The sequence below is a fragment of the Terrapene carolina genome, unplaced genomic scaffold (genome assembly GCF_002925995.2).
Source record: "Terrapene carolina triunguis isolate 2854851 unplaced genomic scaffold, T_m_triunguis-2.0 Scaffold42, whole genome shotgun sequence".
NCBI lineage: Eukaryota > Metazoa > Chordata > Testudines > Emydidae > Terrapene > Terrapene triunguis.
In genome coordinates this window covers 31,140,073-31,160,312 of record NW_020664393.1, presented here as the reverse complement: position 1 = coordinate 31,160,312, position 20,240 = coordinate 31,140,073, and the positions used below count along the sequence as shown (strand labels likewise).

Genomic DNA, 20,240 nt, shown 5'->3' with positions numbered 1-20,240 from the left:
AGTAAGGATTGTGGAATGAGACACGTGGGTACCTGTCTTGTAGAGTTTATATTCTCTTTTATTATATACCTATAAAGCATCATGAATATTTTTAGTGCCATATGTATAATATATCATAAATCATTCTGATCATCATTCCCTTCAAGCATGCTATGTCTTGTGATACAGCAGGGACAGAGGGCAGCAGGAGAGTGATAGATTTGAGGTATATAAGCCCCAGGATGATCAGAGCCTTATTCCCTGTGGACTGAGGAGAGGTTACTACAGGTTAATTAGAGCACCTGGAGCCAATTAAGGCCCCACCAGAAACTTAATAAAACCCCCTGCTTCAGTCAGATGGCAGGAGAACTGACTGTAGTTTGGAGGAGTACTGTTGTTGACCAGAGGATCAGAGTACCAGGGGAAGGGAAACCCTGCTCAAGCAGAGCAGAGGGACTCCCCAGGCACAGAGGACCAAGAGAAACACTGCCCAAGGGGAGAGAGGGCAGGAAGCCCAAGAATAGGGGAAAGAGGTGGCGTCCTGACCCATCACATGAAGGGAAAGCATGGGACCCCCATAGTAGTGTCGGCCATTTGCCACAGTGTTGTACTAGTTCTTTCCTCTTCTTGAGATGGTGGTCCCAGGACAGAATTTTTGGGTATTCACATAGGGCAGGTCTTCACTACAGCGGGGGGTCAATTTAAGATACGCAAATTCAGCTACGCGAATAGCTGAATTCGACGTATCGGAGCCGACTTACCCCGCTGTGAGGACGTATCGGAGCCGACTTACCCCCGACCTCCGCGGCTCCCAGTCGACGGCGCTTACTCCCACCTCCGCTGGTGGAGTAAGAGCGTTGATTCGGGGATCGATTGTTGCGTCCCGACGAGACGCGATAATTCGATCCCCGAGAGATCGATTTCTACCCGCCGATTCAGGCGGGTAGTGTAGACCTAGCCATAGACTTTTCAGACACAGACTTTCCAAAATGTTTTCCAAAGTATGCATCCTGGATTTATATAGGGTACAATAAAAAATGGTAAATCCATTATGATTGCGGACAAAGATTGGGAGATCAGAGAAGAAATACGTTTGAATCAGAAATCCAACTCCTGTTTGCCAAGTGAAGAAGGACTAGGACTGAAATATCCTGAAATAAAAAAGCATAATTTTCAGGTAGTTTCATTGTACATTCGGGCTATATAAAGTAATGCATTAAAATGTGTTGTACTTTCCCATTTCCAAAAATGGAAATTCCACTAATCCAAAAGGCCTATTTTGATTTTCTTAATCTGTAGATTTATGTGAAATGGGTACTTGTTTTCTTTAGGGTTAAGTAAAATAAAGCAAGATAGATCAAATATTGTCTCTGGATAGACTCCTTCTGTTGTACTTTTTCACATATGCATATTGATTCTCTTTATGTCACTGCATATATGAAAGATCTCCCATTTCATGGTGTTTACATATATAATGCTGATGTGCTTGAAATGGGATGTGGATAGGTGGTCATGCCAGACCATCCCCCACAGCTGCTGACTTAAAAAATGGGTAAGAAAAATATGCCATCACTCTATTATACTGCTGCAATTCCAGCAATGATACATTATTTTATTTTTTTTGTAAATGGTTTTTATTTTTTTTGTAAATTATTGCTTTGTTTGTTCAGCCATGTTATATTAACATTCTTTATGAGTTTATGCATCAGTTATAGGTTATAGAATGTAAAACTTTATAGTATTCACTCTGGGAATAATTTCCTCTTGGAAAGGGAAGAAAACAATGTTGAAAAGACAAGTTGTTAGTAGGTGAAATATCTTTCTATGTCTTTTCCACAGTGTACTTAACTTTTTCTAAACTACAGTTTAGACAGACCAAGTACCCTTTGGCTCCACTGTTTGCTTTTTTTATTGTTAGATTTGTCACATTGTTTTACTTCTTTCCATGGTAGGAAGAAGACAGCATTGATTTCAGAACAAAATGGAAAAGTAGGTCTAAAAAGTGAGCGTAAACGTGTGCCAAAGTCTTCACTTCAACAAGGACAAGCAGACGACAGGGAACGTAAAGAAAGGCATGAAAGTAGAAGGCTGGAGAAAGGAAGGTCACAGGACTACCCAGACTTGCCAGAAAAACCCGAGGAAGGCAAGGTAGCTGATGAGGAAAAACAAAGGAAAGAAGATGAGTATCACACTCGGTATAGGAGTGACCCAAATCTGGCAAGGTATCCTGTGAAGCCACATCCTGAGGAACAACAGATGCGTATGCAAGTAAAATTTTCTAAAGCACGGCATGAAAGAAGACACAGTGATGTAGCTTTGGCACATACAGAAGTGGAGGAAGCAGAGGTACCTGAGAATAAATTAGGAAAACGCTCACAGTTACAGGGAACTCAGGACAGAAAATCTCTTATGGAAACTCAGAGATCATACTCTATAGAAAGACCAGGTGATGTAAGAATTTCTGTTTCTAAACAATTAGCTAATCATAGTCCACCAACTCCCAGACATAGTCCAGTTCCTACAGAACACCTAGAATCCAAGAACCATGATTCCTTTAAAAAACAAAGTCGCCTTGATCCTAGCTCTGCTATTCTCATGCGAAAAGCAAAGCGGGAGAAAATGGAGACCATGCTAAGGAATGATTCCCTTAGTTCTGATCAATCAGAATCAGTGCGGCCATCCCCTCCAAAGCCTCATAGATCAAAAAGAGGTGGAAAGAAAAGGCAGATGTCGGTCAGTAGCTCAGAAGAAGAAGGGGCATCAACACCAGAATATACTAGCTGTGAAGATGTGGAAATAGAAAGTGAAAGTGTTAGTGAAAAAGGTAAGAGCTTTACATATATTATACATATGTTGTGTGTGAAAAACATTTTGTACATATTCTGCTGTCACCTTCATCTTTCTCTAGTTTCCCCCTTACTTTTTTTTCCATAGCATTTTCACCTGGGAGAGGTTGAATATACCCATTGAACTGGGTGTATAACTTTTTTTCTTTTGCATTCTGAATTGAGATAGTCCAAAGTTAACATCAGCTAGTGATTTTTCTCCCTCTTTCCCTCTCCTCTTTCATGTAACAATTACAAGCTGAGGGCTTTTGGTTTATACTCTTCTCTGCGGTTTCTGTTCCCCTTTACTTACCACTTCATCTTATTTTTCAAAATGTGAAATGGTTTTCAGTGAATGGAATAAATGGCATGAAAAATTAGTTCCACAAACATTCAGAACTCATCATAATAAAATGTGAGATCTTCACAAAACATCTTGGTTAATCTCAGAATAAGAATGAACAAAATTCTATTAACTTTAATAAAATATCAAGAATCTGCCATAATACACTGTCAAGAGTGATAAAATATTTATGGGTGGACATATTATTTGGGGGCGAAATAAGGGGTTTGCCAAATTTTGTCTCTTTAGTGAATATGCTCCAGAACTAAACAAAAAATGTTTTCATCCTGTCATTTCAATTTTCCTTTATCAATTTATGGTAACACTGAGCACTAATGAGCAGTACATTTTGTGCTTTTTAATAAAGTGTTTCTGCTTGATTAAAAAATTAACACGAGTAGAAATACATGAATGGTGAACTAGTAGTAGTAGGAATAATCGGAAAAGGCTGTGACAAAATGCTGACTCTATCTCATTGTTACCACAACTTGTCTTTAAATTGCAATAATGGGACTCTGTGAGGACCTCTAGAGGTAGTATTTGGCTTTTTAAACTGCTTAATTATTTGTTTTTGTCATTTTGAAGTTGCCTGTGGGTGTTTTACAGTCACAATGTCAATGGGTTGTCTGCATTGACTTTTATGTCTTGACTTTGTTTCCTGAACACATGCTTGATTCCAATGTGTTAATCTCTACATCTGTTTGTGTGTGTTTACCTGACATGCTTTTCCTTCTGATATCCCTCACATGCTCATTTTATGGAGATAAAACAGGACACCCCTCCATCCTTCACCTTTCATAATGCCATTTGTTTTTCTGTATTAAATACTTGCCATTTGCCTTTTTAATCAGTTATAGATCATATTTTCCCCAATGTCTCAGTCTCAGACAGGAGTTAAAGAAAATCTACAGGTTAATTTTATCATGGTATATATGTTTAGAAGCTATATCTTTGGGAATATGTGGTTTTAGTTACCTTTTTTCCCACATTAAGTAAAGAAAGAAGGATTATGTAAAGCAGGGGTCGGCAACCTCTGGCACACGGCTCGCCAGGGTAAGCACCCTGGCGGACCGGGCCAGTATGTTTACCTGCCGCGTTGGCAGGTTCGGCCGATCACGGCTCCCAGTGGCCGCGGTTCGCCGTCCCAGGCCAATGGGGGCGGCGGGAAGCTGCGGCCAGCACAGCCGCGTGCCAGAGGTTTCCGACCCCTGATGTAAAGTATTATATACAGGAAAAAATTTTAAACTTGTAATTATGCATAAAATTTTATAACTTCTGGAAAAATAGGACAAGCATTGTAATGTTGTTGTAGCCGTGTCGGTCCCAGGATATTAGAGAGACAAGGTGGGTGAGGTAATATATTTTATTGGACCAACTTCTGTTGGTGAGATACAAGCTTTTGAGCTACACAGATCTCTTCCTCAAATCTGGGAAAGGTACTCAGAGTATCACAGCTAAAAAAGGGTCAAGCAGCTAGTTTAGCATATATTCTTGAATGGTACCTTAAAATATGTGCTAAACTTAGGGCTCGTCTACACTTACCTTTTATAGCACTCTAACTTGCTGGCTCAGGGGTGTGAAAAATCACCCCCCCGAGCACAGCAAGTCTGAGCGCTTTAAAGCACTAGTGTAGACAGGCTCCGAGCGCTTGGAGCTAATCCCCTCGTGGAGGTGGATTACCAGGGGCGTTGGGAGAGCTCTCTCCCAGCGCTCGCGCGCGACCACACTCACACTTCAAAGCGCTGCCACGAGAGCATTCCCGCAGCAGCACTTTGAAGTTTCCAGTGTAGACATACCCTTATTCTAAGCCATCTGATTGGCTGTGATGCTCGGAGTACACTTCCCAGACTTGAGGAAAAGCTCTGCATAGCTCGAAAGGTTGTCTCTTTCACCAACAGAAGTTGGTCCAATAAAAGATATTACCTCACCCACCTTGTCTCACAAGCATTGTAACATATTCAGTAAGGCAAAATTATGTAGGTCTTCAGTAGGGGAAGTCCTGGAATAAGGTGGTGTGATGATTGAATTGCCTCAAAACTGGAGAAACTTTAATGTTAACTGACATGTAATTTATGGCTTTTCAGAATGGTGATAAGAGCCATGATTAAAATACAAAATGGCTTCACCTATAGAAATCTACAGTCAATCAAGTGACTCACATCACATGCAAGTATTGACTCAAGTCATTTAAACAGATTGTTAGAGATGGGAATAGAAAATACAAGCAAATTAATCTGTCAATTTAATGAATTTGTTAAAAACTTATACTTTATTGTATTTTTTTAAGTGGGGGCAGGATTAGAGAGGAAGGGAGTAGGGAAAGGGAAAAAATGAAAGAAGTGTGAATAGTCACAACTTTTCACCTGGCTTTTTATGATCAGCAAGATAGGGTTTTTAGGCATCATAGCAGAAGTGAGTCTTCGAGAGGGATTTGAAGGAGGATGAGAAAGTAGCTGTTTGGATTTTATCAGGGAGATTTTTTCTATGCATAAATGGCAAGGTCAGAGAAAGCATGGAGGTGTTTAAGGTAGACGCTGACAAGTAGGTGGTAAAGGCTGGGAATTCTACCAGAGTGAGGCAAGTGTCAACTCACAATAGCTTACTAGATCAGCCTGGTAGAGTAGGGGCCTTAAAAGAGCTTATATTTGATGCAGAGGTGAAGGGGGAGGCAGTGAGGGACCCAAAGAGGAGATGATGTGATCAGAATGATGAACCAAGAAGCTGATTTTAACAGCAGCATTCTGAACATATTTTAGGAGAGCAAAGGTGTAGTAGTTAAGTCCTGTAAAGAGGAGGTTGCCATAGTTAAGGCATGAAATGATGGTGGCTTGGAGAAGAGCTTTTATTGTGTAGACAGAGAAGAAAATCCAGCTTATAGAGATGTGTAAGAAAAAGCAGCAAGACTTAGCAATGGTCTGAATATATGACTCCGGTGATAGGGCTGAGTCAAAGATGGACACAGGGTTCGTGGCCTATGTGACTTGAAGGATGGTGGTGTTGTCCACAGGGACAGAGAAAGGAAGGATAGAGGAGAGCTTCGGGGGCAGATCAAGAGCTCAGTTTTGGCTATGCTGTGTTTAAGATAATGACTGGACATCTATAAAAGATGTCAGAAAGAGAGATACTACATTGGATGAAGGAGGAGAAAGCTTGTCAGTAAAGAGAGAGGCAGATTTGTGACTCATCAGCATAGGAATGGTTGTTAAAGCTGTGCTTGTGGAGAAGAGCCTCTACAAGCAGGGTGCAGAAGGAGAAAATGAAGAGGCCAAGGACAATTCCAGCAAAAGCTGAAGAATACTTTTGCTTGTTCATTGAACTTTATGAAGTGTGTGTTACACTTGATGCATCCACCAAAACCTCATTTGTATTATTGGATTATTATATGTGCCTATTCACCATATTTAATCTGATGTTTGTCCATGTTCAAAGATTCTACTTCTAAAAATTGAAAAATGTGTCATATTACTTTATAAATAAAAGTGAAGAGGCAAAAAAAAGTTAGGCCCCTTTTGCTTATTTAAAAAATAATTCATCATGAAAAAAAATAAAAAAAATAAAAATGGGTTTAAGCTGCAAACTTTGCATCAGGATCAAACTTCCCCCAAGTTCCAGATCCAAATTTTGGGTCCATCACTTATAAATTATAAAGAGAAGTGCCAGACAGATGTAGAAAGATGTAGATCTAGATACAAGTATTCTCAAAAATAGGGGGTCTTTTGGTCATTGATTTTAGCTTGTCTTTAACACTGAATCTTCCAGAGAGGGAATCTTTAGTTATTTGTGCAGTATGAGATTTTAAAGTATGTGTATGTACATGCACGCGAGCGCACACACACACGCACACGCACACACACACTCTTGAGTATTAGTTTCTGTTCCATAGAATATGTTTGTTAAATCAATTCCCTCAAAGCTGGATTGCTGAAGTGATGCTTAAACCAAGCAATTAAACTCTTTCACTTAAACATCAGCGATAAATGTATATTGCTAGTTTTGCTGTTGTCTTAACAAATTTGCAAGCAAATTCTTTGGATGTACCTTACGGTGATTCCTTAGGCAGGGCCCTTAGCAGTTTTGGCACTTCAAGGCCAGTTTATTTGCAAAGGTTAAAAATGTCTGAAGCATAACTAACAGGCCCTCTAGCTTTTCAAACCCTATATTGCTATGACAGTGTATCCATTGTTACATTTGGGATTAACACCAAACTGTGTAGCATTGGGAACATTTAACAAATATAATTCCTATACTAGTATTCTCTGATCCAGATACCACCATGATGGGATGCAGTATCAGAAGGAGAATAGAATAGAATTGGTTGGCTTTCCTAGGCAGTGCTGGATTGTTGTAGCAGGGCCAAAAGACTGGTCTAACCACTACGTAACACCTTGGCATTCACAGGCCACTAGAACCCTTCCTTGTGAGGAGGACTGCCATTGTTCAGTCCAGTTTCTGTGGGGCACTGGATTTAGTGTTCTACATTTTGGTAATTTAATAAAATTAATGTGATTTTTTATTTTGATCTTTTTTGTAGACTAGATCCGTGGTATTAAGAATAAATAACAGTGTGATCACCTTTAAAATCTTAGCAAGTACCTTAGAAAAATATACATGGAGCCAAATTCTCTCTGGTCTGAAGTGAATCAGTGTGATCAGTGAAGCTGTGCCAGTTATCAGCACTAGAGGATTTGGCCCATGGTTACCTCAGTATCTGTAGTACCTCCTAGGACAGGGGTGACCAACCTGAGCCTGAGAAGGAGCCGGAATTTACCAATGTACATTGCCAAAGAGCCACAGTAATACGTCAGCAGCCCCACATCAGCTCCCCCTCCTCCACTCCCAGCGCCTCCTGCCCACTGGCAGCCCTGCTGATCAGCGCCTCCCCCTCCTTCCCCCGCACCTCCTGATCAGCTGTTTTGTGGTGTGCAGGAGGCTCTCGGGGGGGGGGGGAGGAGAGGGAGGAGCAAGGTCATGGCAGGCTCAGGGGAGGGCATGGGAAGGTGTAGAGTGGGGACAGGGCTCCTGGCAGAGCCAGGGGTTGAGCAGTGAGCACCCCCCTGCACATTGGAATGTTGGTGCCTGTAGCTTCAGCCCCAGAGTCGGTGCCTATACAAGGAGCCGCATATTCACTTCTGAAGAGCTTCATGTGGCTCCGTAGCCACAGGTTGGCCACTTCTGTCCTAGGGGTTCTCTTTAATAAGCATAGAGAATATAGCAAACACTTTAGTAACCTATTTATCTAACCTATTTATCTAAAATTAAACCAAGTTTTTGACGATGATCACTTTACTATGGCATGTTTTTTCAGCATTTAAAAGTGTGAGATTAAAATTAAGATTTTACTTATCACTGTTAATCTGTTGTATCAAAGGACTGAATAGTTCACTACCTTGCAATCTGTTTGCATGTAAATCCAGAGATTTTTTCAGTCATCATGCAAATCTAATTCTGAAAATTATTTTTGGCTAGTCAAAATGGTCAGTGGCACCCTTTTCCTTCCCTAGCCCCAGAGCCAGAGCCATAGTGTTGCTTAGCTCTTTCCCTCCACTACCTCCCAAACTGCAAAGATCTCTACCTGATTCCCCCTTAATAGAGGACTGTAAGTATTCAATATTCAGATTTGGTAAATGGTCATTGATAACTACAATTTGTCACTCAGTGAATAAAACAAGTTTGCATTTGATATATATCTAATGTATATCTCTTGATTTAATATTGCTGTCCTACATTATTGACAAATAGGACGATGTGATCAGGTGTTATTATTATTTATCATTGTTGTTGTGAAGTTCCAATAGTGGGCTGGGCAGGTATCTGAGATTTGGTTGTTTATTCTGATTGTTGCATTTGATTCATTGTATAGGTGCCCACTTGCAGTTCTCAGGATTCATTCATTCACACCATTTTTCGGTAGCCCAGATGATGCTGTCAAGTGTGGCTCCTGAGTTGGTTTTGGTTAATCATGATGGGGTAACAGCCTGTACTTTGTATGGTAATAACTACTCTGGTTTTATACTAGCATAACTCCACTGACTGCAGTGGAGTTGTCCTTGATTTATAGTAGATCAGAATAAAGTCTAGTATGCATGTTTATACAAAAGAACAAAAATTTTCTGCTAATCTAGATATCTATATATCTAGACCTTTAATGTTGTTCCAGTACAAAATAAAATAGTCTTGACTACTCATTTGTATGTGTAGATTACCAAGATGCTATCTTTTCTTTCAAAGAGCCATAATCACTCATGAACAAAATTTTTATGCTTTAAATTGCAATGGAGATAATTAATCGAAATCTGAAATATCAATAGCAAAATGATAAAACTGTTATAGTAAAACTCATAGACCATATTTACATGAGTGTAAATCTGGAATAACACCCCAGAATTAATTTGTATTAGTATAACTGAGATCAGAATCTGGGGCTGTGTGTTTAACGAACAGTGCTGTTACAGGACAGAATTTTACCAACCTTTCCTCTAGCATTTGCTCAAAAGCTGGAAGAGAAATTGCATATTTGGTCTTCTAAGGAGGTTAGTTGTAAAGCTTGGGTTTGTAAATCAAAAATGCTCTGGACTTCATCACCTCATCTAAATATGAGTTCAATAAGAAATCTGGAGCCAAAAGAATATAAACAGGGATATAAAAGTATAACAAATCATGCAAATAAAACCTAGAATGGCCTTACAAATAAAAAATCAAGCTATTAAAGTTAATGCAAACAAGAAATGAATGCCAACATACATAAATCATCACCTGAGTGAGAGTACATGTAAGCATTTTGAACGTATAATCATGATAGACTTTTGTACTCTCCTTTAAATGTTTGTGAAAAAAACTTAAAACATAATGACAATAAGACGAGTACTGTATTTGCAAAATATCTGGGAGAGATGTGAAATAGAGGAAGGAAGCTAGTGATCTGATGTTAATATTTTGACAAACATTTTCCCCTGTAACCTGTGTTAAAAACCAAGTGGTTAGTGTGTTTGCTCACAGAAACGCTGTGAGGAACTGAGGAATCATTTTAACATTTAAAAGAGAAAAGGCTTCCTCGCAATCACAAGAAGGAGGCAGTATCACTTGACAAACACATTAAGCTGGCCTTTGCTAGAAATATTTATAATTGTTCTGGAAAACTACTCCATAAGTATATTGATTCTGAACAATGCTCAAGTTGTGTAATTTGAAGACGGGATGGAGATGAGCACTTTGCAGAAAGAGTGGAGATATTGTCCTTGGTGATATATTTTGAAAATACCTGCCATTTTTGGGAGGGGGCGGGGGTTCTGATTCATTCCAAAGCAGCCCCAAACTCTCTTTAGAAGTGTTTTTAATAATTTAGGAGTAAGTCGTTTCTGGAAAGAATTATTTAATTTTGTCTATAGAAGTCATCCCAACTTACCGTCAATTTGTTGGCAGAATTTTTAAAAGGAAATCACTGGAGATAGCCTAGAATAATAAAAGAAAGAAATGAGTACTTGGGAATGTTCTGTGAGTCAAAAACACAAGGCTTTTTTCCTTGTTACAGTAAGACTGATTTATGCCATTTTTGCATTCAAAGGGGTCTTAAAGTGTACATAAATTACATTTACTCTCACTTTAATGCCCTTTTATATTGTCAGGGTAGTGTAAAGCAGCTTTTAATGTAAATAAGAGTCCCACCCTCTGATTTTAAAACTGTGAAAATGGCTGCTGCTTGGTTCCATAAGGAAAAGAACTAATAATCCAGTTTAGATCTTGGTTAGATTAAAAAAAAAAAAAGTTGCACTGGCTTGCTTCAAGTCTGAATTTTATTCTAAAATTGTGAAGTCAACAAGAATATATTTAGAACTAATAGGTTTGTGTCCAGCTTAAACTGCAGTTCATTTATTTTATCTTGTCATAGATATGATGCATTTTAATAAGTTCCAGATTTCTTTCTTAGAATCTGGAGAAATACGGCATACAGTTTGTCAAAAACAGGGCCTAAATTGGATCCATACAGTTATGGATAGAAAAACAAACAAATTGTTCATGTAGTCAGGTAATTGTTCATGCATGTATTGTTTTTGCATGTGTTAAATGCTTATTTTGCTTACTCATTACTTATTTTTACCTGGACATGCATTTTGCTGACACATCTTAGGCATCTGTATTTGAAAATATGCCCAATAGTCGTGTGTCATCTACAAAATAGTGAAAAGAAACCTGTGCCTGCATAGGGATTTAAATGAAGTACAGCTTAGATGCATTCCCATTTTTTAACATCGCCTCTGCATTCTGAGTTACTATTGGGGAGGAATCTTATAGAGGATGTTTATGCATGTGTTCATTAAAATAGTGCCTTCCTAATGGTACTAGAAGGAGCAGAGTGAAATGAATTAGTGTCAGTCTTATAAGATCACTCTTTTTTTTCTGCATTCGCTAGAAGGTGCTGTGGGCAGAAACATTGGTGCAATCTTTTAGGGTGTTCAGGGCGGGGGGTGTTCAACAAATTGAAAGAAAGAGTGGTTGAGAAGGGTGTTCATTTGTTTCAGACAAATGTAGTGAGTGTTAATTGGACTGATAGCAGAAAAGATCTGATAGATTTAATTTCCCCACTTAAACCTTTTGAATCACGTATGAGAAGATTGTGTGTGTAAGTGTACATAGATTCCCGTAACAGGCCAAACATAAGTTAAACCCCTACTGGAGATTATTTCTCCAAGTACTGTGACATTATATGCAATAGACAAATAATCAATGGGCCAAAAGAGAACCATGTGGTACACTGCACAATGTAAATTGTCCAAATTAAAAACATCAGTGTATGAAGGTGGAGAGATGAAGCCATTCTGGACTTGTCTAAATTGGGATAAAAGATTTTTTTGAAAAATGTGTTAGCTAACACATTTGGTAAATGGGGGGGGGGGGGGTCTGCCCCTTTAAGGGCCAGGGGCCTAGGTCCAACCAGCTCAGTTTGATTATCAGTCTCAGGTAGGAAGGGGTCAGGTGATTCCTATAAAGGGCTGAGAGATCACAGAAGGAGGGAGATACAGGAAACAAGGTGGCATTTATGGTTGTCTTTGGAGCAGGCGGAGAGATACAATATACCGCAGCTGCATGAATGTCCTTACTTTTGGCTGGAAACACTGCTATCAACCCTTTTAAGGGTTGGCAGAAAACTTAATTCCCTGATCTAAACTTTAGAACCCAGAGAATTTATAGTCCTCCTTCCCACAAGGGTAAAAATTTCCAAGGCTTTTGTCCCAGCCACTAGAGGAGTGAGGTACCATACCATGCCCTTTTCCCCACCTTGTTCAATTCACACCTCATTTCCAAAGCATGTAGGAACACGTCCATGTCATTCCTCTCCCTGAAACAAGGGAGTAATTTGGAGTGTACATCAGCCACCGGGACAGGTACCTGGACTGGCTCCACCTAACAGACTATAGCTCTGCTGGTGCAGTCTCTCCATCTCGAGCTGATACCTGCAATAGCCACTTACCTCTGCTTTTGGGCCACCTTATACCTAACATATAAACCTATGACAACAATTACCTCCCCACTGAATGCAGCTGTAATAAACTTCTTGCACTCACCTATAAGCTTGGGCTGGAGGTAATTGAGAACCTCACTGGGGTCAGTACAGTGGTGTTGAAGTATTTTGGTGACTAAATTCTAATGCAGTGATTAAAAATATAACACAGCATGGTCATTCTGTACTGCTGCAACTTATAACTTGAAACTATCATGTGTGACCTTCCATTTCCAGTGCAAACTTTTGCAAAAACAATCTGTTCTCATAAAAGAGAAAAATATGTAAACTTTCATCCATAAAAAGAGACACAGGGGAACAGGTTGTCTTGCCCTCTTTTAGCTGTGAGTTCTCTTTCCTCCATTCCAAAGGAAGTTGGCAAGATCAGAAGATGTTTTTGTATTATCAAGATCTCCCCTCTGTAGCTTTTCTATTGTTTTTTTTTAATGGATATTTCTATGGTGTTCATCACTATCATGTGTGAGTACGTAATAAAATGATTGTATCACCACAATTCCCCTATGAGGTAGGGAACTATTATAATGTCTGTTATACATTTGGGAAACGGAGGTATATTAAGGGCCATATTCTTAAAAAAAAAAAAAAAAGATCAGCATTCAACAGCTCCCATTTTTCCACCTGTGTAAGTGGCTAGATTTTCAAAAGATCTCACCGCTTGTTTAGGGTCCTACACAAAATGGTTAGATTTTCAAAATTGTTGAGCATCCAGCAGCTTCTCTTAAACTCAAATTAGAATTAAAAGGTACCATAGGAACACTGGGAGCTCCTGGGTGTTGAGCACTTTTGAACACCTGACTATTTCCATTAGTTGCCTAAATGGGAGCTGAATTTTTCTGAAAATCTGGAGCTAATTGTGGGTGTTCAGCACTTTTGAGCCAGGATTAACATCCAAATAACTTAGTTCCAGTGCAGTGCCATAATCACAAGTCAATCCCTCCTCTCAGTACATGCTGTACTAAAGTGCACATACATTTTGTATATACAATGTAGAAGAACCATGAACTGCCACTAATGTCTTATGATTATCCTTTTGATCTGCAAGTTTAGAGGAAGAGATGAGCTATGAAAGAGAAGTACAGAAATACACAGTATTTACTGATGCGGCACAACTGCAGTAGGTCTGTACAACGTATATAAACTCACTCACTGGAGAAAACTGGTTTAGGTTTTGGCATTGATATTCAAACCTGTACTTCCTCTTCAGTGTCAAGTAGCTTTCTGTTCCTCTTGAGGGGAAAAATTAAAATCCTGTAGAAGAGAAGAATAAATTAGTTATTGGCTTTCTTCAGTATAAATTTGTTTTCTGAGTGACTTGATGGCCATTTGCTAGGCAGTTTCCTGGTGATCGATTCATAGAACTTTCCCTGCTGTGCAGAAGAGGGAATCAGCTACCTGTGTGGCACTGTCTCAATGCCCTGTGTGGAATGCCACGTGGGGAAGAAGTTGGGTGTATAGGGAACAGGATACTACATGCATCTGTCTGCCTTCTCAACCCTCAAAACTAATAAGAGTTTATTCCAAAATAAGAGTGAATCAGATGCGGGCTTTTGTATATTACTATATTAATTTCTGAAGGAGTTGTAATTGTTTCTGTGAATTACAGGAATTTAGTGTATTGACAATAATCATCCTAACTACTGTATACCAAGTCTAATAATAGAATCTGGTCCATAATGCACTAAATAATAAAAGTAATTTAACATATATTTGTTTAATATCATGTATTATTTTCTCTTTGGTACCTCTTGATGGGGAGACAGACTAGTTCATTTCCTAAGCTACATAAGGAAGGTCAGTCAGTGTTTAGGTGGGAGAACTCCAGGAAAAAGTCAGAGTATATCAGAAAGTGGGATTGATGAGTAAGTAGATGGCAGGTCTTAACTCTGTCAGTACTTATCTAATGTCAAAGTACAGTGTTAGCAGGCAACATACTATTCAAAGTATCATAATTCAGATGAGATGTAAAACCAAGTTCTTGACCATTTTCAAAGACCCTCTGGTACTTTTAAATTCCATTTTGGTTAACTTTAGTCTTACCTTCCAATGTACAGGTGCAATTTAAGATGGTATGCTTCTTCACTTCCTGTCCTAAACAATTGTAAAATATTGCTGTGTATTGTGAAAGAGCAGCAGTTTAATCCCAAAGTATTCGGGGCGGGGGAGGGGTTTGAGCTGGCTTGTTTGTTTTTGTGGGGCATGAAATGATTCCTGTATATATTCCATAGTGGTTAGTAGAGTGCTTTGGGATATGTTTTTCTCACATACTTTGTTGCAAATTGAGGTTGATGCACTTTAATACTTCAGCGGCCACTGCTGGATAATGTGACATCGCAGTTAGGTGTGTGTGTATGTGTGTGTGTAGGTAGGGAAAGAGTGGATATCCTACTATTGAATTAACTTCACTGGTTACGTGTGTGGGCATAGATTTTGTTTGATTTTGGTTTTCAGTTTTACAGCCCATATAAGAATGGGTCACCGATCGTTTAACGTTTCTGGCTTCCTATGTACAGCACCATTGTGCTCTTTTATTTATGATTTTTACAGACAGGACAGATACTATCCATATCTCTGCCTCTGCAAGCCCTAGGCTGTCAAAAATCTTTGCTTTGAAACTAGGGTGACCAGACAGCAACTGTGAAAAATCGGGACAGGGGGTGGGGGGTAACAGGCACCTATATAAGACAAAGCCACAAATATCGGGACTGTCCCTATAAAATCGGGACATCTGGTCACCCTATTTGAAACACAAAATGACCCTTTTTATATCAGGTTATTATTTTATTTAAGAAGGCCCATTGTATTGATTTTATTTATTATTTTAGACTCAATTTTAATTATTGTTTTAATTTTTTATGTTTATATTAATGTTTTGTATTTAGAAAATATTTTCTTGGCATGGCTCAAGTTACAAGTTTGCATAATTTAATAGATGCATGTACCGGGCAAAAATCATAAGCTAAGACAAAAGCTGCAGATTCAGTACTCGTTGTGGAAACTCAGTAATATTTTTTGAGGTGGGGCCATGTCATCCTGTATGATTATATAGCATGTCCCACAATAGAGCGTGGATCCTGGTTGGAGTCGTCGGGTGCTACAGAAATAGGAATAATTAATTATGATAAAGAACATTTCTCATAAAGTGCAGTCCATCTGCCCATCCCACCTGATTTCCAGAGAGGCAACTGAGGTAAGAGATGGACCTTATACTCCCCCCGGATGATGATGTAGTTGTAGTTGTTTGAATCTTGGGTTCATACATGACATCTTCTTTTTGTCTGGCAGGCAGACAAAAGTATTTATGATGGCTAATTGCTGCTTGATGCACTCACTAAGTAGCAGAGTTCCATTGCTAGTCTCTTTCCCAGTCCCATGCTGTCCGATTGCATGCCGCCAGATTGTCCCATTACTTCCAACTCTTGCATTAAAGTCCCCCATGATAATCCGTTTATCTGACACCAGTGTAGACGTGATGAGTTTGTCTAAGTCACCGTATCACTTTTATTTCTCATAGTCAACATTTGTCATGGTAGGAGCATAAATGCTGGTGATAAACATACTGTTTATGTTTCAATGGCAACTGTAGAACCCTAAGATGAACACTTATGCCTCTCTCTGCGCATTCACTTGACTAGCTGTAAACATTAATATAACAACTTTCTAGTGTTAAATAGTTCTAAGATTATAGATATTTTATAAGAGACAATGATTTTAGCAACTTTATGATTCCACACATTGAACACACTTACAAACAGTAACATTTTCCAGATTCTGGATATTAAATATTTTATTATTGTTTCTTTCCAGCTGTGCAGCATCTTCAAATGATAAGTTTTATTCAGAATATTTTCTTTTTACATTGGCTGACTCTGTGTAAACATAACCTTTAATATGTTTATACAATTAAACACCAGTCCACTTTACTTTCATGCCTGTGGCTTGCTTCTCTGCCCCTTATATGCAAATAATTTTCTGGGAGGATGATGTCAACCCTGAGAATTGTCTAATTTTGACCATTTTTTGAGTCCAAGGATATACTTTCCAAATCAGAAGCTGGCCTTTCAAGGAAAAGTAGACTGTGTCCCTTGAAGTGTGGAACAGTAAGTTAAGTGTTGATCTCAGTATAATGTGTGCTGCATGCTTCACTTAGGAACAGTGCCAGGGTGGGAGCAAATTATTATTATAGGCCCCAATTCAGCAAAGCACTTGAGCACATGCTTAAGTCTGACTACTGAATAGAGATGGTTTGCAAATTGTGATCCTAATTTAATGTTTTGAAGGTTTTAGTTCAGAGAGCTGTCTTCTTGGGGGGGAATAGGGTGGGGGGGGGGGGGGGGGGGGGGGAATAAGCATAAGCTTATGCTTGACTACCTCTCCATTACAGCTTGCATGAGTGACTAAAAATTAATAACTTTCAGCCATGTAATGCGGGGAAAAAACATGCAACATATACTTATACTGATTTTAACTAGTCTATATATTTAATCATTTTCATTTTAGACTGATTTTCAGGGTTTAATCTGTAGAAATCTGGCACAAAATACCATAAAGTTCCCCCCCCCTCAATATCAGCATAAGCAACCATAAAGTAGTTAAAATTCTCAGGACTATTCTTGAAAAAATCTCATGTAAAATGAGTTGGGGTGAAAGCATTATTCATAATACTTAAGTATCTCTTGTCTCAGTGTTGTTCACTGAGAAGATACAGAATTCCAAATCATGCAAGCTACTCTGTCTGCATGGGCAGACCTTTGAGCTCACATTGATCCCTTTAGAAGTCAATGAGTTCTCTACATCTGCACAGGAGACCTCCCACATGGAGCAACTTGCAGGATCAAACCTGAGCTCTGAAAGTTAACTCTTAACCATATTTAACCAGATACAGTTATTTCAATAGCTAGCCTTTTGTTAACTTGGTTCTTTTATTGATAAATTGAGGATCTTTCATCTCTCCAAATGTTTTCATTAACATTAGGCATTTTTTCCTTTTATTTTTAATTTTGTAGTAATGTTTTTAGCAGATGACACTTCCTTTTGTGTGTGTTTTTTTTTTTTTAAAAACTAGGTGATGAGAATGTTTTTCTTCATATCACAATGAAAGAAAGAGAAAACTGTACTGAAGTTTGCTATCTTAATCCATCAGTCTATATATTCTTGACCATAAAAAAGCTAAATTAGCCACTAGATGGAGCCTATGGAATGTAATTTTCAACTAGCACGTTAAATAATCATACAATACAATTCTGGTAAGTATCTGTTTCTGTTACCAAAGATAATATCTCTGCAAATGTAGGCACATCTTCATACTTCAGTTGTTAAACATAAGGCCTGTCTTGGAACATACCTCCATGTGCACTCTACCACACTGTTACATTCCTCCTATTGGCTCACTTCCATATATGGAAATTACATTCACAGGCCTGGGTTTGCTTAACTGTACAATAGTACTTGTTTGCTACATGGGAGTTCAGCTAAAGAGAAAATCATTAAGCCTTCAGTATTACAGAAACATATAGTCAGTGGCAAGAAAAAGTTAGTTTTGTGTAAGGACTATGGACCAGATTTTCAAAGGTATTTAGGCGCTTAAAGATGCAGATAGGTGCCTAATGGGATTTTCAAAAGTGCCTAGGTACCTAACTTCCTATTGATTTCAAAAGGAGTTAGTTGCCCAGGCACTTTTGAAAAGCCCACTAGGCACTTATCTGGATCTTAGGTGCCTAAACACCTTTGAAAATCTAGCCCGATGGTCTTAAACTCAAAAATTGGATTGAAATACGTATTTTATGGTGTTACCTAATTCATAATATACAAACATTTAATGAAAAACATACTTAATTTACTATGCTATCTACATAGTAGATACAACTAGAATACAATAAAGAAAATGAATGTTTTGTGTTATCATTAGGGCTGTCAAGTGATTAAAAAAATTAATCGCGATTAATCGTGCGATTAAAAAATTAATTGCAATTAATTGCGCTATTAAACAACAATAGAATACCATTTATTTAAATAGTTTTGGATTACATTTTCAAATATATTAATTTCAATTACAAAACAGAATACAAAGTGTACAGTGCTCACTTTATATTTATTTTTGATTACAAATATTTGCACTGTAAAAAACAAAAAATTGTATTTTTCAGTTCACCTCATACAAGTACTGTAGTGCAGTCTCTTTATCATGAAAGTTGAACTTACAAATGTAGAATTATGTACAAAAAAACCTGCACTCAGAAACAAAACAGTGTAAAACTTTAGAGCCTACAAGTCCACTCAGTCCTATTTCTTGGTCAGCCAATCACTCAGACAAACAAGGTTGGTTACAATTTGCAGAAGATAATGCTGGCTGCTTCTTGTTTACATGTATCAGAGGGGTAGCCGTGTTAGTCTGCATCTGTAAAAAGTGACAAAGAGTCCTGTGGCACCTTATAGACTAACAGGCGTATTGGAGCATAAGCTTTCGTGGGTGAATACCCACTTTGTCGGATGCAAGCTTATGCTTGCATGAAAGCTTATGCTCCAATACGTCTGTTAGTCTATAAGGTGCCACAGGACTCTTTGTTACTTCTTGTTTACAGTGTCATCTGAAAGTGAGAACAGGCGTTTGCATGGCACTGTTGTAGCTGGTGTTGCAAGATATTTACGTGCCAGATGTGCTTAAAGATTCATATGTCCCTTCATGCTTCAACCACCATTTCAGAGGACATGCTTCCATGCTGATGATGGATTCTTCTTGATAACAATCCAAAGCAGTGTTGCTCTTTTTAGACTTCTAAAAGCATCCTCCACACCTCATCCCTCTCAGATTTTGGACGGCACTTCAGATTCTTAAACCTTAGGTCGAGTGCTCTAGTTATTTTTAGAAATCTCACATTGGTACCTTCTTTGCATTTTGTCAAATCTGCTGTGAGAGTGTTCTTAAAATGAACATGTGCTGGGTCATCATCCGAGACTGCTATAACATGAAATATATCCAGAATCCAGGTAAAACAGAGCAGGAGACATACAGTTCTTCCCCAAGGAGTACAGTCACAAATTTAATTGATGCATTACATTTTTAACAAGAATCAACAACATGAAGTATGTCCTCTGGAATGGTGGCCGAAGCATGAAGGGCCATACGAATGTTTATCATATCTGGCATGTAAATACCTTGCAATGCCGGCTACAAAAGTGCCATGTGAATGCCTGTTTTCACTTTCAGGTGACATTGTAAATAAGAAGCAGGTAGCAGTATCTCCCATCAATGTAAACAATTTTGTTTGTCTTAGTGATTGGCAGAATAAGAAGTAGGACTGAGTGGACTTGTAGACTCTAAAGTTTTACACTGTTTTGTTTTTGAGTGCAGTTATGTAACCAAAAAAAATCTACATTTGTAAGTTACACTTTCACGATAAAAGATTGCACTTCAGTACTTACATGAGGTGAATTGAAAAAATACTATTTGTTTTGTTTATCATTTTTAGAGTGTATATATTTGTAATAAAAAATAATATAAAGTGAGCACTATGCACTTTGTATTCTGTGTTGTAATTGAAATAAATATTGAAAATGTAGAAAAACATCCAAAATATTT

The 20,240-nt window shown here is 38.4% G+C and overlaps 1 protein-coding gene across 3 annotated transcripts in view; it reads left to right on the top strand.

The window, feature by feature from the left end:
- RIMS1 (regulating synaptic membrane exocytosis 1) overlaps positions 1 to 20,240 on the top strand; it is a 484,827-nt gene that overhangs the window by 217,024 nt on the left and 247,563 nt on the right. For all 3 annotated transcript variants that reach the window (XM_026654647.1, XM_026654643.1, XM_026654646.1), the window contains one exon: positions 1,932 to 2,803. In XM_026654647.1, the coding sequence (XP_026510432.1) occupies positions 1,932 to 2,803 (872 nt within the window). The remainder of the gene's footprint in view (positions 1 to 1,931; positions 2,804 to 20,240) is intronic.